The sequence below is a fragment of the Lissotriton vulgaris genome, chromosome 10 (genome assembly GCF_964263255.1).
Source record: "Lissotriton vulgaris chromosome 10, aLisVul1.2, whole genome shotgun sequence".
Classification (NCBI taxonomy): domain Eukaryota; kingdom Metazoa; phylum Chordata; class Amphibia; order Caudata; family Salamandridae; genus Lissotriton; species Lissotriton vulgaris.
In genome coordinates, this window is record NC_141698.1 from 772,970,053 (window position 1) to 772,993,576 (window position 23,524).

Below are 23,524 nucleotides of genomic sequence, written 5' to 3' on the forward strand. Positions count from 1 at the left end.
AGAGCCATGCATCTCTCCTCAATGTAATTCTTGCGGACATGCATTTTGATAACCACCCAGCCGCCTAGGTTCAACGGATTGCAAAGGAGTTATTTAGATGGTGGTGTCGCCAAACTCAACTAATGAGAAACAGATTTCACTATATCAGTTAGAGCTTTGCAGTAATCTAGATCAATGCAATCACTAATTGAAACAAGTGTAGCTGAAGGAGTATAATCCAATCTTATTGCTCTACCCAGCAATACTTCACAATGCGGTACACCAGTTTTTTTGTCAGGGCCAGGGTACTCCTGATACTTATCAAAAATAGAGGAAGAGCATCTGGCTATTTCAAAACACCCAGTTTGGCCAATTTGTTTTTAATGGTTCCCTTCATGCTCTCAACTACTTCAAAAGACTGAGGATTTGAACTACAGTGGAACCGTTGACCAGTTTGGAGAGCTGAACAAATCAATAGCAATATGTCATTATTAAAGTGGTTTCTACAATCTGGCTCAATAGACGTTCCAGACCAAATCTTAAAACCAATTCCCTTAACCAGAATTTTATAACTGTCAAATGGCCCAATCTCCAGGTGGGGGTATGCCTCAAACCATTAAGAGAACAAGCAGGCAATTACAAGAATATAGATAAGGCCATTGTTAACTGGAATTTAAATAACATCTGCCTGGAGTCTCGTAAATGAACCCTCTGCTTTGCCAATATGGTTCATAGACACACTAGTCTTTTTGCCTTGATTGTTTTTATGACAGGGCAAGCAACAGTTAAACAAAGTCCTATGCAACATTTCACAATGTTGTGTTTGCCCAGTATTGGTTAAATGTATAGGCCATTAAGTCTCTCCCTGCACGTAACTGATTATGTGAGTATATAGCCATGGAATTTGGTATTGCATTTAGCAATGCATATTCATATTGAGGAGTAATGTAGATGTCCTGACAATGTGTCCTCTAACCTAACATTTACTCTTTTCTTTTCTCATCTTCTGGGACTTGTCTGCTGGATATCTTTCAGTTCACTGAAGTCTGAATTGGAATAAATAGAAATAAATTAATAAATTCTGTGTTTAACACATAATTTCCTTTTGCTTCATCTTGTTCTTGTGAATCACAGTTCAATTTTCAAGTGCACAGTGCCACATGGTACACATATTAATTTCCAAGAGTGACTAAGGGGCATATGTATCAAGCCCTTTTCCCGATCGCAAATGGGCCGATTCTTAAAATCGGCCCGTTTGCGAACAGGAAAAGGCCTTTAGAGATGTATCATCCAAAAAGGGCATTGCATATTAGAGAATCGCAAAATTAGCGAATCTCTATTTTGCAATTGCATTTAAGGAATCTCAAAGTGCGATTTCTTAAATGCGATGTAGAAAGCACCTAAGTTTTGCGAATTTGTCATATGACATCGCAAATTGCCACCAACTTGCAGTTGGTGGTAATATGCGGATTCTTTGAAAAAAACACTTTTTTTGTTTTTTCAAGGTGTTATGTGGCACACATACATGCCCTTAGGGCATGTATGTGCACCACATGTGCACACATGCTGATTTCAGGGAGCATTCTTTTGAGCCTTATGGGCAGCACACTTGACCACATCGTTCTCTTTTGGTTGTTGTACTGGTGTCATGAAACCCCTTTGTGCCCACAGTTATCCAAAACATGGACCACACCAGAACCATACTTGCTGTCTGTATAGATTGGCACATAGGTAAAAAGGTCTTGTTAAAGTAACCAAAACCAACTATGCCACTTACATTAGGCAGGTGTGATGCTACAAGGACTTCAGAAATGGAGCATACTGCATAAGCAGCCCTAAGTGCTCCTTAATTTTCTCCTCAAAAGGGACTATCAACAAGCAAATTCAGATCAGCCATTTTAAGAGAACGATCTTTAGTATCTGGTCTTGGTTTGGTATATAATTCTTTAACACTAATGCAGTCATGTTTTGGTTCATCACCATCATCACTACTTCTGTTTCTATTTTCACAATTGTTGTTTGGAACAGAATTCAACATTTCAGGATGCAAGAAATTACATCTTTTGAATGAAATATTTTCAGCTACCAGTATGACCTGTTCATATTTAGTAGGATGATAGTTTTTCACATGCCGAATTCAATTAGGAGTCAGCAAGATCTCACCAGAATGTGGAACAAACACAATCAATGTCTGTCCCATCACTATCTCTTAACTTTTCTCAATTGTTATGGAAACAGCTGCAACCACTTTAAAAACTAGGGAGAATTACAACAACTGACAGCTGACAAATAGGCCCCCGTCCTCATGATTCCTCCACCTTTTTGTGTTAGGACTGAGAGTGCACACTTGCCTCTCTCATTACAGAAAAGAAAAAACCCAAATTATGGCCAGGCATTCTAAGGGTGGGTACATTAAACACATTTTCTCTCAAGACCCAGAAAGCCTCTAAACATTTATATTCAAATGGTGCTGCATCTTTGATATCACTGCGGCTCAGTGTTACTAAAAGCTTTGCAGTCAAGGAAAAGTGTTGGATCCACTGACAACAGTAGGTAACAGTTCTCAGGAACATCCTCAGCTTTCTCTGGGTAATTGCAGGAGTTATTTTCAGAATTGTAGAAAAGCCTTCTTTTGGGTGTTTCCTTGCTCCTTTTTCAATGTGATGGCAAGATAGACCACTTCATTTTTACAATACTGCATTTTTGTGGGGGAACCTTGTGACCATTGTCAGCTAAATGATGCAACAGTGCAACTGTGTCAAGTTTACAGTCTTCTTACATTGTTGAGGAATTCAGTAGGTCATCAATATATTACACCAAGATTGAGTTGCATAGCAACCTTACATTTTCTACATCTTTATTTAGGATTTAACTACAAATAAGTGACTTTTTGTATACCCTAGTGGGATCTAACACCAAATGAGAATTTTATTTTGGAATTAAAAAGTGAATAAGAACTGGTTATCTTCGTGGTAGGGAATGGAAATCAATGCTTGTCACTTGCTATACCATTCTGCATCTGATGGAACCTGTAATAGGATTACTGCAGGATTTGCTACTATTGGAAAACATGGAATCACTATTTCAATCATTTTTCTCAGGTCCTGCACAATTCTCCATTTACCACTTGCTTTTTTAATTCCCATCACAGAAGTGTTGCAAGGCTACCAGGCACTTACCGAAGAATTCCATACTCAATAATTTTTTTCAGTGACAGGCTTAATCTTTTCTGCTTCTCTTGAAAGTTTGTGCTGTTTGTTCTGGTTGAAAACTGTGTGTGAATTAATACATGCTTTGCACTTTTTATTCATCCTGTCTTTTAATCAGTTAAATCCCATACCTCTTCTATGACAGTATGTCTTAAATCCAGGGGCAAATCCTCTTTGGTATGACATGGCGCAGCTGAACTCTTGAGTCATATGATTTCATTTTAAATGCTAAATCTCCATCTCGGGTTTCAATTGCAACACTATCCATTGTACAATAACTCACACAGTTCATCTTGCAAAGCAAGCCTCAAACCGAAATGTTTATAGGACTTTAATCACACAGCATGAACTGATGCTTATTTTCCATTGGCAAAATTTAAACCAGGACATCTATTGTGACCTGATTAACATTCTTTTTATTGCTGATGCCTACATCACGGACTTCTCTTCCCAAGAGGGGTAGGTTTGGGACCTCCACAGAATGAACTGTAGAGCAAGTAGCCCCCAATCTAGCAAGAAAGTAATGAGGTTGCCATTGACTTCACCCTCAATGTATGGACCACTCTGGTCTACCTCCAGGACTGTTCCAAGTAAGTGATCCTCTTTCCCCCTCAGCCAGTATCTTTGGGAATCACTTGCCGAGGAAAACTGAGAAAAATCATTACTCAGACCCAATAGATTTTGTTGTTACCCTGAATTATATGCCATTTTGTTTTTCATATTTTAAACCAAAACTGAAGCTGTGGGCATAGTTGTGCTAAATGTCTCTTACATTGCACATTCTACCCAGAAGCTGGTTGGGCTATGACTAAGGATTGTGTCTGTAGCGGAGTCACATTTCTCTGAATGTGGGGAACAAAATCATTCTGGATTCAGCTGGATTTTATTGACATTCCCATTTCCAGTGCCTGATTTTACCACAGAAGTAGCAAACATTGCTCTTCCTTAGCATGTCAAGATATGCATTAATTCCACAATTGTTCACATTCTCTCTTCCATTAACTTGTATCTGCACCATCCCTTTCCCCAATTTCGTGCCTTGCATTGAAGATATTTCATTAATTCCAGCACTTTCATATCGCACATAACCCAAATCAAAATCCCCTCAAGTGATTCCTGCCATTTCTCTCAAATTGCTTTGGCTGGGCCACTGTCAGCTTCTCTTTGATCCTTTTCTACTTTGCATCAAACCAATCACTGCTATATTTGGAAAATGTCAATATCTTACCTATTCTCTTTGTCTGCAAGCACATCAGACTCTGCTGACTATGAGAACTGAGCTCAGAATGCAAACACATAACCAAAGCAGAAACAATACCACTAGCACCCTCTTTCTCTGGATATTTGACTCCACTGTGCTTCTTAAAAATCTGCATGTGTCTCTCGTAATAGGGATGCACTGACTCTTTTGGCTCTTGTAAGGATATCAAAATCTTTGCCCAGTTACTATCTTTTTTTGGCACCTTTCTTTAGCAAATGCTCTATAACCTCCTTGATGTGAGCTCTTAAGGCTATTAAATCAAACTCTTTTATTTCATCGTTTGTCAGATCCATTTTGTAATTTCTCCTCACATCTTTGATTTTACTGATGTCTACCACACACTCATCAGCCAATTCCTTAAGTCTGTCATGTACCTGGTTTGCACATCTTGCAGCCGCTTTGATCAAGTACTTCATTTCATCAACATTGCATGACAATAATCTGTTCAGGTCAATTGTCCCTTATAAAATAACCCCAAATTCCAATTTCAAAAGCCCAATGTTAATAAGTCTTTAGGAGGTTCTTCAATAACAGTTGTAGTAACAGGCATGACAGTTGAAACAAGAGAAGCAAATGTAACATCTCTAGTAGTACTCAACAAAGCTGGAAGTGCAATATCAGATGGGGCACTTGCTATTTTTATCTTGCTATATCTCCAGCCTCCTTTACGGTAATCCACCGCATTGTTTGCCCACCCTTAACACATTTTTCACAACCGGACAGCAGGCAGCTCACCTGGAGACCTATTTTGCTTCCTTCCGATCGCGTCCATCCTATCAAGCTTTGCCGAAAATATCTGCTGTTTGAGAGCCGGGGCAATCGATCGCATGAGGGGAAGGGGGGCGTAAGATGGGGACAGCGACGATCAAGCGAAGTCCGGCTGATGAAAAAGGTGATTGCTGCAGCTTTAAGTCTGTGTGTGATGTAACTGCTGTAAATGCAAGAGAAATATAGCACTAGGAAAGCTGCTGGAACCATGATCTGAGCCTGTGACTCTGTTGAACGCTCGTGGCATTGGAGGCTTCAGAAGCGGTAACTGTTAGTGTGCTGACCGCTGATTCTGATTCAGGAGCTGGAAGGACCCGCTGACAAGATGTTGCCTGCTCTGACATAATACTCACTCATGCCGTGAACGGAAGAGTGCCGCAGCGTGAATTGTGTGCAGCCGTCTGACTTGTTGAGGGGGCTTGCGTTGTGGTGCTGCATCGGCTGACTGTGGTGTTGTGCTGGGCGTTGGTGGCCTTCTCCCTCGCTCGTGCCTCACGGATTCACCAGCAGTGGTGGACGAGGTGAGAACAATAGGGCAGGCACACCCCCCTGCTGAGTGGGGTACTCTATATCTGGAGGTTTCCTGAACTGTGGGGCGTGGGGGGAGACGTGGTGAAGTGCTGACACCGGGCAGCTGCTCGCCCATGATCTTAAGAGGCAGATATCGGGGCTTGCAGAGTCGCAGGTGGGGCAACATCACTGACTGGGGAGTGATGGTACCATGGATTAGTAGCTGTGCGTACCAATCTGGTGCTTTAGGGACTATAATGATAATTTGGCCTCATCTTCCGGAGAAAGATGAAGTCCCGCCTCTTTTACCTCACATGTCTCTGCATCTGAACGGCGTCCAGTGGTCTGAGCTGTCTGATACCTCCATGAGCAGGGCTTCATCATGGCTGAGACCAACTACCGCATCAACGCCTACACAGGGATCTACAGAGGCCCGGACATGACGTGCCTGACCTTAAAATGACGTCCGCCTCTGCCTTAGTTTCCAAAATCTAGGAAACCGAAAGGGTCTTGGCTCCTAACTACAGCAAGGCTGAACCAATGTACTACGTAGTAAACACAACAATTGCCAGTGCTGGGGAATTTCTTTAGAACAAACTATTCAATTTTATGGCGTACATCACAAAAAACATGCACACCTGCTTTAAGAATTGCAGTGTTATTTATTTCTTTTGTTATCTAATTTTTAGATCTGCATCATTTTTTGATTTTATGCATGGGAAAAACAAACACTTTCTATATACATATATACACAAACAACACAAAATAAACAAGTGATTCGGTATGTACAATGAATAAACAACTTCCATACAACTCATTCATGGCCTTCCATTCATACAAAACATACACTCTGGTCCCAGTGTCAAACAAAATGTTAAATTCAACCAATGTACAGTCTGTTTTTGATCTACTTCAAGTTAAATTTTAACTTTTCATACAAAAAAGGAAAACAAAACAATTTTTTCTCGTGTTCCCCTAGGGGGTTCCTTTAAGGTAGACTCTAGAAGATGACCTGGGACCTGGTCGGTCGACGCGTTTGAGTTGTATGGAAGTTGTTTATTCATTGTACATACCGAATCACTTGTTTATTTTGTGTTGTTTGTATATATATGTATATAGAAAGTGTTTGTTTTTCCCATGCATAAAATCAAAAAATGATGCAGATCTAAAAATTAGATAACAAAAGAAATAAATAACACTGCAATTCTTAAAGCAGGTGTGCATGTTTTTTGTGATGTACGCCATAAAATTGAATAGTTTGTTCTAAAGAAATTCCCCAGCACTGGCAATTGTTGTGTTTACTACTTAGTTTCCAAAATGGCAGCCCCTAGCTCCTTCTCCAATTTGTTTTATAACCCCCCCTTCTTTTACCTCTTTTCTCTGGTCCAGTTATGTTCTTCCCCTACTCGACTATGCAACTGTAGCTTATTTAACTATTCAAAACTGTTTTTCCTGAACGCTGAGACCTGAGCAACATGGCTGATACCCGGTGGAGCTGCTAGACAGCTATTGAGGAGATTGGCCCTGGTTTCCCTCTTGACAGTCACCTACGCAGTCGGACATTGGGCACAGTTCTTCCTCGCCTCCCTGTTATGACTCCTCCCCCCCACTACCAACTCATGCACCATTGTTTTTGTTTACTGTACCTTTACTTTGCTCTTGTAACTGATGTCACTTGCAACATGACAATCCTCTTGTAAAGCGCTCTGATACCGCTGGGTCTAACTGTCTCCCACCCAGCCAGACTTCAGACACAGTTACTTCTTTGTCTCCTCCCTGTGTCTCCTACCCCCTCCCCCACCTCTTCCCTACTTCATTCTTTGCTTGCCTCCCCTAATCTTTTCCTCTCTCCCCTGAATCTCTCTCCCCTGCCTGCTTTGTTTATCCTTGTACCTATGCTCCGCTTAATTTCCCTCCCCGTCGCCCTTTTACATTACCCTCTTACCCCTGTTCATGCCATGAACCAACAAATGTAATTTGTAATTGACATACCTTCTGTAACGGTGTGTAACTTGTAAACTATGTAACCCTACCAGCCTGATTCCCTATAATGGCCCCCATAAGTATGCCCTTGTCCAAAGCACTCTTTCTCCCATTGTTGGGGAAGGGTCCAGCATTTTGTGCCCTGGAGTCTCAGAGCCCCTTCTGAGAGAGTCCATAGTGACAAGGGAGTCACACATAGTGGAGGATTGGGATTGATACCCTTACCACTGGGAACCATCTACTACCCTGCAGAAAGTCAGTCACTGTGTTCATGCTGGGTTTTCTACCCCCTCCCCCTCCTCTTCCCTCCTTCATTCTTCTAAGTGTGCTCGTGACTAAAGCACTCCTCTCCCCTTGTTGGGGAGGCATCCAGCATCTATGCCCTGGAGTCTCAGCAACCCTGCTGAGAGATTCCACCGCGACAAGGGAATACCACATAATGGAAGACTGAAAATGATCCCTTTACCGGGGGGAGCCATCTCCCTCAAAGCCGGACATCAGGCACAGTTACTTCCTTGTCTCCTCGCTGTGTCTCCTCCCCCTCCCCCACCTCTTCCCTCCTTCATTCTTTGCTTGCCTCCCCTATTCTTTTCCTCTCTCCCCTGCCTGCTTTGTTTATCCTTGTGCCTATGCTCCGCTTAATCTCCCTCCCTATTGCCCTTTTACATTACCCCCTTACCCTTCTACACATCATGAATTCAACGGATGTAACTTGTAATTGGTGTACCTTCTGTAACAATGTGTAACTTGTACCCTATGTAACTCTCTTCATGTAAAGCGCTCTGATACCTCCGGGTCTAGCCAGTGCTATATAAAACTCAAGTAAAGAAATAAATGAAAATAAATAAATATTTCACTCGCTTCTGCAGGTTCAGTTGGCCCCTGTATTGCACCATATCAGGTACTATAAGACCGTGGCCTAGATGTATCATCGTTCCTATTTGCGATTTCTTAATAGCGATTTTTACCAAATCGCTATTAAGAAATTGCAAAATGGGATGTATGTTTTAAATCGCTATTTTTTTGCGATTCCTTATTATTCCTAATTTGCGAATTCGCAAGTTGCGAATTCGCAAATAAGGAATAATTTCCCATTCATTCCTAAGGGCCAGGAGGCCCATAGGAATGATTGCGAAATAATTCTCAAATTGCGAATTCGCAATTTGCTAATCGCAATTTGAGAATTATTGCAAGGATGTCTCATGAACACCCTGCTGCACCCCTGAAACTTACATGTGTGTGCATATGGCGCGGTGGGCTGCGTTGTAGTGACTTGGATTGATTGGAGTGAGGTGGTTTATAGCAGTGATGTAACACAAGCCCCCACTGCCCCTGCGGTGCGGGGGCCCCTCAGCACAGTACTCTGGCCCAAGAGCCCCTGATTGAGTCTGGAGGGGCCCCTCCACGTACCTTGTAGGGGGGCCCTCTCAAGTTTCATGGATTCTAGTGAGCTGGAGTGGGGTGTATTTGATTAGAGTGAGTTTGATTTAACTCGGGTGGGGTGGATTGGATTCGGATGAGGTCAATTGGTGTGGGGTGAATTGGATTGGAATGGGTGGATTGGGTGGACTGGAATGGAGAGGGGTGGTTTGGAGTGGTGTGAATTGGAGTGGGGTGGATGGGACTGGAGTGGGATGTATTGGATTGGGGTGCATTGGATTGGGGTGGGTGGATTGGGTGGGCTGGATTGGAGAGCTGTTGATTGGTTTGAATTCGAGTGAGGCGGGGTGGAGTGGCTTGGATTGATTGGAGTGGGGTGGGTTGTTTTGAGCTGAAGTGGGGTTAATTCAACTGGGGTGGATTGGATTTGGGTGAAGTGGATTGGAATGGGGTGGATTGGATTTAATTGGCTTGGGGTGCATTGGTTTGGAGTGGGTGGATTGGATTGGATTGAATTGAGGTTGGGTAGACTGGAAGGGAGTGGGGTGGTTTGGAGTGGTGTGAATTGGAGTGGGGTGGATTGGCCTGGAGTGGATTGGATTGGGGTGGATTAAATTGAAGTAGGGCAGATTGCAGTGGGGTGGGGTGGACCAGATTGGGGAGGGGTGGACTGGAGTGGGGTGGATTGGAGTGCAGTGGACTGGAGTGGAGTGGGGTAGATTGGATTGGACTAGAGTGGGGTGGATTGGACTGGGATGGATTTGATTGGAGCGATTGGACTGGGGTGGATTGAACTAGTGTGGGTGTAATGGATTGGAGTGGGGTGGATTAGATTGCAGTGGGTGGGTAGGATTGGATTGGACTGGAGTGAGGTAGATTGGAGTGGGCTGGATTGGGTTGGGTGGGGTTGATTGGGATGGGGTGGGATGGACTGGTTTAGGGTGGGATGGGCAGGATTGAGGCAGGCTGGAAAGGAGTAGGGTGGATTGGATTACATTTGAGTGGAGTGGGCTGGGGTGGAGCAGGTTGGATTGGATTGGGTTGTAGCTGTAGTGAGTTTGAGTGGGGTGGATTTGATTGGATTGGGGTTGATTGAACTGGGGTGAGGTAGATTGGATTGGAGTGGGTGGGTGGATTGGATTGAATTGGGTTTGGTGGATTGGATTGGAGTGGTGTGGTTTGGAGTGGGTGAATTTGAGTGGGTTGGATTGGACTGGAGTGGATTGACTGGGGTGGGGTGGTATAAGTGGGGTGGATAGCAGTGGGGTGAGCTGGACTGGATTGCGGTGGGGTGGATTGGAGTGTGGTGGATTGGAGTGGAGTGAAGTGGGGTATATTGGATTGACTGGAGTGGGGTGGATTGGACTGGGGTGGCTTTCATTGGGGTGAATTGGATAGGAGTGTATTGATTGGATTGGATTGCTGTGGGGTGGATTGGCTCAGAGTGGATTGGATCAGGGTGAATTGGATTGAGGTAGATTGGTGTTGGATGAGGTGGGTTGAATTGGATTGAGGTGGATTGAAGTGGGATGGATTTGATTGGGGTGGATTGGAGAGGGGCAGAATAGATTGGGGTGGATTGGTATAAAGTGGATTTGACTTGGGTGTATTTGGAGGAATAGTGCAGGCGGACTGGGGTGAGTGGTTTGAATTTAATTGGAGTGGGGTGGCATGGGATGGATTGGAGTGGGGTGGATTGCATTGGTCTGGGTGGTTTAAATTGGTCCCAGGTGGATTGTCTAGGGTGGATTGGCTTGATTGGGGTGGACTGGTATGGGGTGGGACAGACTGGATTGAAGTGGGGCCGATTGGATTGGTGTGGGCAGACTGGATTGATAAAGGGTGAGATGGGTTTGACTGAAGTGAGTGGTTTTGATTGAATAGCAGTGGGGTGGAGTGTGGGGTGAATTGGATTAGTCTGTGGTGGATTGGGGTGGAGTGGATTGGATTAAGTGGGGTGAATTGGTCTGGGGTTAGTTGGAGTGGGACAGATTGGGGTGTACTGCGGGGTACTGCACGATACATTAAAGCATCTTTTGTGAAATTACACAGAAATAAGAAACAATGATAATCATCTTTTGAGAATAGCACCCACAAGCAAAATCAAAACATGAGTCCAAAGTGAGAAACGAAGACTTGGCAAAATAAAAGAAAGTTAATAATAGAAAATGAAACTTTGCAATTTTGCTTGTCCTGCTGGGCATGTTTTTTGACAGTCACATGTCATCTATTTGCACGGCACTGGAAGCTAAAAAGAATAAAATAATACCTCAATCACATTTGAAGCAGAGGATGGGCACAACTTAAGTAGAATCAATGAGTGCTTGGTCCCTACTCCACAGCATGTAACTGAAATGATGATTGGCCTGCAGTGACCAATTACAACACTGTAAAGGAGTGCCATGCCAGCCAATAAATTGTAAGCAACAGGCAGGCTCCAAGTCCTTTTTGTTAACAATATTGTTTCGCAAACCATACGCATGCGCTAGCACATGCTATTGCATGCTCAACCCTAAAACTGTTATTGTTTTGTCTCTGGAAGTAAGAACTGGGTTTCCATATGTTCGGGAGGTTAGGACTGATCCACCCATTATAGGATTATCCATCCATCATGCTTCTAAGGAATTTGGAAGAACCAGCCGCTTGTAACGGAACATGAGTTACTGAGTGAGGTATTATTGAAGCTATTGTCTTGAGTGGCTATGCAGTCCAAAAACAGGAGTTCATGCCATGCATTTCATTCACCTACCATAAACAGCAAAGCATTTGTCTATCTCATGGCCAAGGGTATGTTGGTGCTCCAGGGTTATCATTGGTTAAAGCCTATCCATTGTGACCGCAAATTCGGTAATCAGCAAAATGTGCCTATCTTGAATCTCCTGAAAGACATAAATCTAACAATCACTACAATTAACTCTGAAGGACAAATATGAGGTGAAGTAGTTTATGCAATGGATTACCTCTTACATTTTAGTGAAATAATTTTAACACCTACATATGTCTTTAACTACATTTAAAAGTTACTAGCTTACCCGTCGCGCGTTGCTGCGATCTCAGAAGAAAGGAAATGTAAGGAAACTTGTTATGATAACATTTAATTTACATTGTGTCATTTTTATTGAAACGTATTCATTTTAATATGGAAAACATTTTAAAGTGTTGTTTTAATTCTGTTTATTTATTCGAGTGCTTGTGGATACACTGTATTTTTTGTTTTTCCGTCTGGGGCGTACACAAATAAATCAGAAGGTTTTCCGACGCGTGAGCTGGCCACATACAGTTGTCCATGTGAGAAGCATGGATTCTCCAAATCCACACACTTGCAGCGATTGTCCTTGTGCTTTGTTGAAGGTCATTGCAAAACCGAGTCGCACCGGAAACTGTAAACGTTCAGTATTGGAAAGATTATGAGGGCTCTGGGGGGCCGATATTTAACAATTTATTTATTTATTTTTTGCCAGAAACCTTCGCGGGAGAGTACTCAACAACTATTAACACATTTTTTTTTTTACATTTTTTTTTGTTGCCAGAAATCTTCGCGGGAGTGTACTCAACAACTTCCCAAAGTTTCATGCCGATCGGATGAATGGTGTAGTAATGCATAAAGGACATACTTTCGTTTTTATATTTATAGATTCTTAAAGTGTTTTTGGGTACAATTAAATGCTCATAGTTACAGGGTGCACTGCACTAGTAAAATGAAGAAACAAAATCTTGTATATTTAAGAGAGGGGAGGACATATAAGATGCACAGGAACTATATTGTTTAATAATATATATATAATTTTCTCACTGCAGCATTTGTGGAGCTACATATATTTTCCTGTACCACTGATGGAGTGGAGATTTCGTATTTGCATACTCTTATTTGTAGGGGTGCATCATAATCATGTGTAGAGCGCACATGCACATCATCCTGTTCGTGTAAACGTGAAGTGTTAGAATTGTGAAACGTATTACCATAACTACGAGACATATTCTAGGCTATTGACAAGTGCCAAGGAGAATTAACACAGGAAATGGATGTAACTAGCTAAATGCTAACATAAAGAACTCGTGTTGTGAAATTTGACACTACATGTACTAAATGCGTGTATTAATGGTGATATTTTCGTAAGTAGGTAAACGTATTAGCTGAAATGTAATAATGATTATGTGAATCCGTAATGCCTAAATGATGCACTCTTATTTTAGCTAAAGTTGTAGGCCTGAAATGCAAGCCCCTGACAAATCTGCTTTAGAATTAATGTTCTAAATTTCATATGCGCTGTGGAAGCTGTTCTTTCTTACGTTTTGTATTGCAGGTGAAGAAGCGTTCTTCAAGCAGAATATTGTCTTTGTTTTAGCAGCGAGACAAGGAGAGATGAAGTTACAATCGTGTGACTTGTGTTGAAAAAAGAGAGACATTGGTTTCACATGGGAGAAGGCATGGGAGCCAATGATGAAATGTTGCAAAGGATATACCTGGAAAACACAGGAAAAGAACACTCAGGACTCTACCCAGAGTGGATGGAGTGTGCGAGGTGCACTATGGGAATTCTACCTGTGGATAACTGTTGAAACTAGGGAAAGACCCATATCTTTCTTGCCTTTGGAGAGAGTGCATCTCAAAGCAAGCTCTTTCATTTGTGATGATGGCTTTATGCTACCTGGCCCATCTTGACAGTGAAGTGACTTCTTATGAAGACTTCACGACTGACACCTTTTTTTTTCCTTGGATTAAATTGCTTACCCAGTAACATAGGGATGTCATTTTAGCGATAGTGTAGGGATAGATGTGATGCTTTTCCTTCATAAACCGTCAATGCAAGGAAATTTGGACTCTTGCTTTCTAATCATCTGCATTCCTCCTTCTTTAATTAATTGGTTTACTCATGCTGCATCATTTGAATTGGATACATAGATTTGGCTTTATGTTGATTCCTTTGTATTTCTATACTCTCATGCTGAGATGTGTTCATGTTCAACTATTTTTGGCTTTGTAATAAAATTAACCTTCCTTAACTGTCCGTTGGTCATTAAGTATTAGAAAGTGGTGTGTAAGTCAAAAAGACTTAATGATTTCTCCCCTTCACACTTCCATGCTGCTAAAACGTTTCATCGGAGAGTGTCTCTAAAAAAGTTTTACAACAAAGAGAAGCGGCCCCTTTCATCATCTAACATATGTAAAAAGATTTGCTAGAGTCTATAAAGGAACTCCTCAGAGCCTTGCAATATCCTTTTAAATGCTGATAGACACTACTATATCTTAAATACATCCCAGGACAAAAGAAGGACAGGCCTGAAAATTGATGCTATGATTAATAAAAATACATTGGTACAATGTGCTTGCCATTTTGTCTTTGCTTGGGGTTGGTCTGTTAAGCTTTGGCTTTGTACGTTTTACGCTATGAGCTTTTATTGTAGAGAATCTTTACTGATTGTCACTGTTCTGGTACAGCTCCATCTAATAGTAGCTAACCTTAATGAGTAATTGCAGAAGGGTAAACCTCCAGAGCTAATAGCAACTCAGAAAGTCACCTGAAAGTGTCTTCTTCCTACATAATGTATTTCAGAGGTTGGGAGACGCAAACACACAATGCCAAATTTCTCTCAGAAAATGAAAGATTGTATTGCATCTTAATATCAACTCCAAAGTATCATGCTATCAAATGTCATGGCAAAAATATCAAAGTCCAAAATACCTATAGTTTCATCCTCGATACTTTGGTCATCACATTTTGGTAGCAACATTTTTCTGTAGTCGATATTATGACAAACAACCTCAAAGACAGGTACAGAAATCTAGTTACTTGTTGGAGGAGAGGAGGGTGGTTAAACAGTTTTTGAGCTGGATGGTAGCAACGCTTTAAGCAAAACATAGGTGCTACTCAGCCTTCGTGTACCAATCGCTGTATGCCTGCTATTGCTCAGACTGATAATAGTACACAATGGAAAGCTCCTTTTAACATGAGTCCCTATTTTGGCATGTTAGTTTCAAAAGTTTCATAAAGACTTGTCGGAAGGTGTATGAAAGATCTTTTCAAGTCTGTTGCTTGAGACACCCTGACTGCATAGCCTTCTGTATAGCAAATCAACCTAGATCAAGAATAGAGACAATGTGCATAGGGGCCAGATATACAAGCATCACAAGCATGAGGATCGTTCACTAGAGGTTCTAGTACTTATCCATTCTTTACTGCAGAAGTGCACTCATCAGTTGAAGTAGGATGAGTTAAAACCAAAGAAAGTGTGCCTCTTCCCAGAGTAATAATTGTCTCTAAGGTCTTTCGGCTTTTCAGGATACATTTGGCGCTGAATTTTGTGTGCTTCAGATTTAGAATAAGAATCTTGGAGTTCCTGTAGCGTTGTTGCTGTATGTGGTCGAGCTTGAGTATTTGTGTAAGGAGCTGTCCTTGCACGTGGTGTTGCAGAAGCCAAATCCCATGAGTTTACCAGAGATTTTGGAAGTTGAATCCTGTGACCACTGGAATCCCCATTCATCATGGGCCTACTTAGTGAGAAAGGGTTTGGCCCCACAGTGTAGTAATCCAGCTTGCTAGGGGGTAGATCTTCATAAGACACTGGCTTTGGCAAAGGCTCAGGTGAAACTGGGCTTTCTGTGATCTGCCTCTGGTACAAAGCTTCATTAGCACATGTGTCTGTAATTTTCTGGAATTGCAGTGCTTTACGGTTTTTGTTGATCTCGTGACTCTTGTTACTGAATAGATTATTATCCTGGTGATGTTGTTGAGGGTAGAATTGAGCATTCTGGTGCTCTGAGCACATGCCATCGTTGGGCATATAATGAAGAGCTTCACTTCTCATTTTCTTGCATTTCTCACATGAATCAAAATGGTTGAGATTCCAGGAAGTCAATGCATTGCTATTGACCTGAGCCTGTTCCTCTAGATACCTTGGTAAATAAATGTCAGTAGCTGAGACAAAATCTTTCTCTTGTGGATTTTCATATGTTGAATTCAAATCTGGGAGTTCCAGCGGCCGCCGGTCCTGAAGCAAACGGGCATTGCGTCCATCCAAAGGTCTTGCAGGTAAGAAGGTTGATAGATATTGTTCTTTCTATTCAATTAGAAAAAAAGAAAATAAGCACTTAATTTAAAATATCTTCATGCCACATTATCATACGAGTATAGTCTGTACAAACTCTAACTACAACATTGAAATGATTTCAATCTCTCTTACTCTGTCTGTGTGCAATCAGTCCAGTCTAAGTATCTCCTGATTCAGAAAAGGTTTTTATGAAGTTATTTTTAAAGTGATCCGCGAATACTCACAGATGACCTCCTCAAGTTCAGGATGACTTTTCAATATTAAGGAGTTAATTTAGGGCTCAGTTGTTAGGATCCTCATCCAATTGTGTGTGTGTGAATATATATATATATATATATATATATATATATATATATATATATATATATATATATATATATATATATATTCATCCACTAAAAAAACCTTAGGTTATAGTTAGTTGGACATTTGATTAATATAAAACCAGAGGAATTCGCCTGTTATAGTTAGTTAAGCTAACTATAACGTGCACGCCCGCGATGCACTACTGATGATGTCACATATTACATCACTCATGACTTGGTCAGTGACATCACTGATGACATCACTGATGACATCTCAAATGGCATCACTCATGACATCACTCAGACAATTCGATCTTATCAAAGCCCAGACCAAGAGCTTACCAAGTCTCCCTAGTGCTATACCTCCCTCTTTACCCAATGCTGATGAATTTGCCTCCTTCTTCGCTTCTAAGACGAAATCCATTAAATCAGATCTTCTCAAAGACCTCCTATTTGTCTCAGACTTGGAAAATAACCCATCACGGCCCTTGGCAGGTGTCCAAACTAAGGACCTCCCAAAATTTTAACTAAAAACAACTCTACCTGGTCCCACTTCAACACATACAATGAAGATACCATTTTAAAAACGCTGTCCGCTCTGAAACCCTCCAATCATTTCACAGACCCACTCCAGGCGAATTACCTAAAAGACTTTATTCCTCTGGTTCTACCCCTCGGGACCAAGATCATTAATGTGTGCCTCCTTCAAGGATCTATCCCAGAGATCCTGAAATATGGTCAGTTTCACCCATCCTAAAGAAACCTTCAGCTGACCCCTCGGACCCAAATAACTATCGTCCGATCTCTAACATTCCTATGCTAGCCAAACTCCTGGAAAAATGCATTAACACTCAGCTGAACAGCCACATTGATCAATTCAGCTAAAAAAGGGAAACCCCCAGAATATTTAGGGTCATATCGCCCCATAACCCTTATAAACGTCGATTCCAAAATATATTCTAAAGTTTTGGCAAACCGAATTGCACCTATAATACACAAAGTAATTACCAAAAGCCAGCACGGTTTCGTTCCTGGAAGATGAACCATAAATCACATTCAGAGGGTGATCACACTATTTGATGGAACAGGAACTACAGGAGATCCTATGGCCCTAATTCTGTTGGACGCAGTGAAGGCTTTTGATAGGGTCTCCTGGCAGTTTCTCTGGAAAGCAATGGCGACAATGGGATTTAGAATCAAGTTTATTCAGGCAATACAAAAAATGTATATCAATCCTAGAGCTGTCGCATATGTGAACGGAAGTCTAACTAAGGAAATTATCATTTCCAGGGGAACTAGCCAGGGATGTCCATGTTCGCCATTGCTCTTCACAATATATATAGACGCTTTTGTTCGCTATTTGGATAAAAATAATAATATAATACCCATTATATCACAGGGGTTCGCTACCAAAACATTAGCATATGCTGATGACATTGCTATAGTCACCGCAGACCCCGTAGCTGCAATACTGACCATCGAGGCTGAGGCAAGGAAATTTGGGTGGGTTGCTGGCTACGCGTTAAACCAAGGGAAGACACAAATCATTCTGAACCCAAAAACTGCGATGGATGATCCAAGGGTGGTGAAGGAAGCGACATACCTGGACGTCACAATTTCCTCAAGGCTGGAGGAAGTTGTGGATATAAACCTTAAGCCAATGCTAAATACTATACAAAGAGGCCTACGACGTTTAGATAATCTCCACTTATCCATTATTGGAAGGGCAAATGCAATTAAAATGGTGTATTTTCCCAAAATACTATACCATTTTAGGGCAATCTGTTTAGATTTTTCAAGTCAGTGGTTTACATCAATAGAACGTATCTTTTCTAGATTTATATGGTCATATGCACAACCCCGCCAGGCATAAAAATATCTTACCCTTCCCAAGAATAGAGGTGGCCTAGCTCTTCCCAACTTAACCCTTGGGCGCGGACGCGTTTCTGCGCCTGTGCGGCAGAATTGCGAGTGGGCGGGTTTATGACGGCCCCCAGCCGTCATCAGCACACGCCCACCGTAGTACATGACGGCTGGGGGCGTCATCAGCATCGAAGGGGTTAAGGAGATACTATTGGTCATGTGTGTTACTATACAGCAAGGAACTATTGCAAGGGGGGGAAAACGCTGAGGAACAGACCAATTCAATCTTTCAGCTATTGGTGGGGAACTCCAGCTATGGCTATTTTTGGAGGCATACACACAATAGCTACCACAGAAAGGTCAAATTTAAGACTCTATATAGCTGCTTTAAGGTATGGAAGGCTGTTAAGAGGGGGGCGTGGCTTGGACGCCGATGGCGATGGTCGCCTGAGAGCTCGGCTCCGGGACTGAGCCCGTGATTATCCTGCAGATCGGAGGCCGTGGGGCACCCTAGTCCCCGCAAACCGTCGATCAGACTGATTGGGACCTGCCGAGGCACCTGGTGCAACTCGAACATGAGTTGATCCGACGGAAAGTCGAAGTTTGTGGTCCCGCGGAGTGCGGCTCAACATGGCGCCCGGACCTCTTTGTCCCCTTGGTCGGAACCTTTAGTCTGGAGGAGCGTCGTTATCTACAGCGCACCCTCCACTTTCTCATCTCCCTGTGATGTGATGGTCTGGGTGTCGTTCTGATCGGACTTTGAACACGGTGATCGCGCCTGGATGATCGGATGCCCACACTACAGTGGACCTCGACTCACGGACGCCTGGCGGCCCTGGCTGCGGTGCCGATCCCCTGAGCCGCGCCTGGCTGCATCCCCCCGAGTGTCTGACTTCCATGGGCAGCACGGCGCCTTGGCGCCACAAAGTCTCCGGTGGTGTTGGAAACCCTCGTTCCAGATCCTCATCGGCCAAACGGGCCTGCCCGACCTGGCGCCGATTGTCCCCGCCTCCTCCTCAGTGCCCTCCGACGACGCGGTGGTGGCGCGGCCCGAAGTTGTTGAGGTCCAACAGGCCCTGGAGACGGAGATCGCCCGCCCTCGGCCACTAGCCGAGAGAGACATAGCCGACACCCGCACTTGGTGGCGCCTCTGACTGGCTCTCCACCGTGTGACTCCTGCGCCATGGGGAAACCGAGGGGAGCCAAGGGGACCACCCCAGCCGCCTCAGACTCGGAGGCCCCGGACAAAGAAGAACGTGGGGACCCGGAGAGTTCTGGTGGAGCGCCTTTGCAGCAGCAATTTGACCGGGTCCTGGAGGCGATCGCGACCACACGCTCGGCCCTCCAGCAGGACATTGCCCAGGTGGCGACGAGTCTGGGCCTCCTTAGAGCGGACCACGGCAAGCTCTCAGATAGGGTCAAGGAAGTGGAGGGCTCGATAAAAACCTTGGAGCCAGCACAGAGAACCCTGGCCGCGACGATGGAGGATGCCCTATCCCGGATTGATGCCCTGGAGCGGCGAGCGGAAGACGCGGAAGGTCGCAACAGGCGAAATAACATTCGAGTGGTGGGCCTGCCGGAGAAGATCGAAGATGGCGACATGGTGGCCTACTTGGAAGCCTGGCTACGGGACACGGTGGCTCCGGAGGGTCTATCCTCCTTCTACACCCTGGAGCGAGCACACAGAGTCCCAGCGAGGCCGCCGCAACAGGGCCGTGCCCCGCGACCGGTGGTGGCACGGTTATTGCACTTTCGGGACAGAGATCTCATCCTTAATGCCGCCAGACATAATGGCCCCTTCAAGGTGGCGAACAGCCAGGTGAATATCTTCCCGGACTACACCTATGAGACCCAGCGCAGGCGGTTCTCATTCCTGGCGGTCAAGCGTGAGCTCCGGAGCGAGGGCATCCAATACTCGCTCCTGTTTCCTGCAAGGCTCCGCATAATTATCGATGACAAGACTCAGTTCTTTCCCGGAGGATGTCTGTAACTGGCTCGAACTCTATAGAGCCGGAAAGGATGGCTTTGGCTCCTCATCTCAACTAGCAGTGGAGCCTGGACAGCGACGGCGGTCCAAAAGGATTCGGAGTCGCCGTGGCCGGTCAGGCGGACCCTCGACTGCGGAGACGTCGACGGAGCGGAAAGGAGTGTTGGAGGTGTTGTCTGCGCTGTCTGGCTCACGGGATGGTCCCATAGAAGAGGAAGCGGACCTTGGTGACGAGGGGGTACCAACGGACTCGGAGGAATCGGTGACCGACCGTGTCCACACCCCGGTGATCACCCCGAACTAGGTTGAGGACCTTCTGGATGGACAGGGTTGACGGGGTGAGCTGCGTCCATTTGGGTGGGGGCCCGCAGCGGGGTGGCGGGGGTCGGCGATTGCTCATAATCCCCGGGGAAGTGGAGGTGGGGTGCCCTGCCCGTGCCTTGAGGGTTTCTTCTTATTGTTTTGGGCTCACTTTAGTCTCGGTAGCCCGAGCATTGAGGGCCCATTGCCAACGCCCAGCCCGCACCTGGCCCTTAAGGCCTTCCTGCGGTGGCGACTGCAGGATTAGTCGGGGACAGAGGGTTTGCTGGGGGTATGGTTTGGATGGGGTCTAGATGGTACTATTTGTGTCCTGTTCTGGGGAGGGTGGGAATGGGTTTGGGTCGAACCGGGGTTGTTGTGTTTTGGTTGGGGAAAATGGCCGCCATCAGTGCTGGGTTGATTGTTGCTCTTTCTTTGTTGGGGCCCGGATGGAGAGACTTTGCACGAACAATATGGGACAATGGCTGATGTTGCTAATGTGAAATGCATTACTTGGAATGTACGGGGGCTTCACACTATGTCTAGACGTCACAAAGTCCACGCTTATTTAGTGCGTAGAGGGGTGCAAATGGCGCTGCTGCAGGAAACCCATCTTAACAAGGCGGAAGGGGCGGCGCTACAGCGTAGGTGGAGGGGGCAGGTCTTTTACACTTCGTACTCCGCGTATGCCAGGGGGGCGCTAATTTGGATCAGAGCGGGGGTTCCTTTTCAGGTTACGAAATCGGTGGTGGATCCGGAGGGTCGATATGTGGCCATTTCGGGCACTCTGGGGGGGAGGGACCTAAACGTTTGCTGTGTTTATGCACCCAATGTGGACAAATTGTATTCAAAGCGGACCTAGAAGACAAGACAAGATCTCGGAATACTTCTCGTCCAACGGGGGCACTGCGGGTTCGAGGGCGCTAGAATGGGACGCTTTTAAGGTGGTGGTCAGGGGCTTCTGCATTTCCAAGAAGGTTGGCATGAGGCGAATCATCCTTGATGATTTAGAAATGGCAGAACGGAAACTCCGTGAGTTGGAACTCCGCCGCCCCGGGCGCCCGGAACTCCAGGAACGCACGGCAGCGGCGAAGGAGGCGGTGGCGGCGGAGGTCGAACGGCTGCGCTGTTTCGACTATAAGGCCTATACTGTTAGGTCCCTCGCAGAGGGGGATAGATCGAGCGCATTGCTGGCGTGGCTAGCTAATCCTACGCGCCAGACCTCTCTGACGACGTCCATGCGTACGGCGGATGGGACCGAAGTGCACACTCAGCCTGAGATTCTGAGCTGTTACCTACACTACTATGAACGCTTATACCGCAGTCGCTCTGCCAGAGACCCCGACCGGCTTGATGACTACCTGCGACCCCTAGAGCTCCCAATGGTGGAACCTGACGTAGCGAAAGCCCTGGGTTCCGACATTGAACTGGGGGAGATTCGCAGCGCCATTAAAAAGATGGCAAGGAATAAGACCCCGGGTCTGGATGGCCTTCCAGTTGAATTTTATGCCGCTTATGCTGATCTCCTGGCACCGAGGTTGCTGATCGTTTACAGAGAGGCGAAGCGGCTTGGTCGGCTCCCCGGCTCGATGTGCGAGGCCTTAGTGGTTCCCCTCCTCAAGCCGGGAAGGGACTCCTCCGATCCGGCGTCCTACCGTCCTTTATCAATGTTGACGGTCGATTATAAAATACTGAGCAGCATCTTGGCATCGAGATTGCTAGGTCACATGAGCTCTCTGGTGCATGAGGACCAGGCTGGATTCATCCCCAAGCGAAACACGACCATGAACATCCATAGGCTGTTCCGCTTGCTGGGAGAACCGCTCGTGGACGCCCCATGCCCGGTAGTCCTTTCGGTAGATTTGGAGAAGGCTTTTGACAGCCTGGAATGGGACTACCTGCGCACAGTATTACTACGATTCGGCCTCGGTGAGGGTTTCGTCAGATGGACCACGGTACTATATACCTCGGCGTCGGCCAGGGTACGGGCAGGCCCGCTGATCTCCTCGCAATATCCGGTGGGGAGAGGCACGAGACAGGGTTGTTCATTATCCCCGCTTCTCTTCGCGTTAGCGGTGGAACCTCTGGCGCTGCTACTCCGGTCGGGAGCCCACTATAATGGCTTATGGACGCCTTCGGGCCCACATTATGTCTCGCTGTACGCTGATGACCTGTTGCTCTTCCTTGAGGACCCGGTTGCTGTCCTGAATGGAGCTGCGACGGCGCTCACGGCGTTTGGAGAGGTCTCGGGCCTTCGGGTGAATTGGGCTAAGACCTGTCTTTTCCCGGTTCGTAAGGGTACACCTAGCCCTGATATCAGTAGAGAGATTAGGTGGGAACCTGACTGCTTTAAGTACCTGGGGGTATACGTCTACCATGAACCGTCAGACCTCCTGGATGGAAACATAGCTCGCAGCACTCGCGCGCTGCGTGGTAGCATGGACTTCTGGGCTACTCTACCGCTCTCTGTAGCTGGACGGATCGCTTTGCTTAAAATGGTGGCGCTTCCCAGGTTGCTATATTATTTCCGGGCGCTGCCGATTTGGATCCCGCCAGCCACATTTCGAGTGTTACGGTCAATGGTGGTCGGATTCCTCTGGGGTTCGGGCCGCCGAAGAGTGGCCCTCAAGACCCTGACGAGGCCGAAAGCTGAGGGTGGGCTGGCGGTGCCGGACTTTGAAAAGTATTACTTGGCAGCGCAGCTGCAGACTTTCACCCAGGAGGTCGCCAGGGAATTCCGAGGCCCAGGGGACAGGAGGGGCACAGGGATAGCTAGGCATGTTCTCTCCTTCCTAGCGCTGCGACAGCGTTTGGCCTTGCAGGACTTGACACTTGAAGAGAAGACCATTCGCTTGTGTTGGAACCGAGCCCACGCCCGGGGCCAGTTGCGGATACCGTATGCACCCGAAATACCTCTGGGCATGCTGAC

The 23,524-nt window shown here is 45.3% G+C and overlaps 1 protein-coding gene across 1 annotated transcript in view; it reads right to left on the minus strand.

Annotated features, from left to right (window-relative positions):
* Window positions 1–12,747: 12,747 nt before the first annotated feature.
* SPMIP4 (sperm microtubule inner protein 4) overlaps window positions 12,748–23,524 on the minus strand; it is a 189,163-nt gene continuing 178,386 nt past the window's right edge. The window contains exon 9 of the mRNA XM_086941689.1: window positions 12,748–16,149. Coding sequence (XP_086797815.1) covers window positions 15,286–16,149 — 864 coding nt within the window. The 3' untranslated portion in view covers window positions 12,748–15,285. The remainder of the gene's footprint in view (window positions 16,150–23,524) is intronic.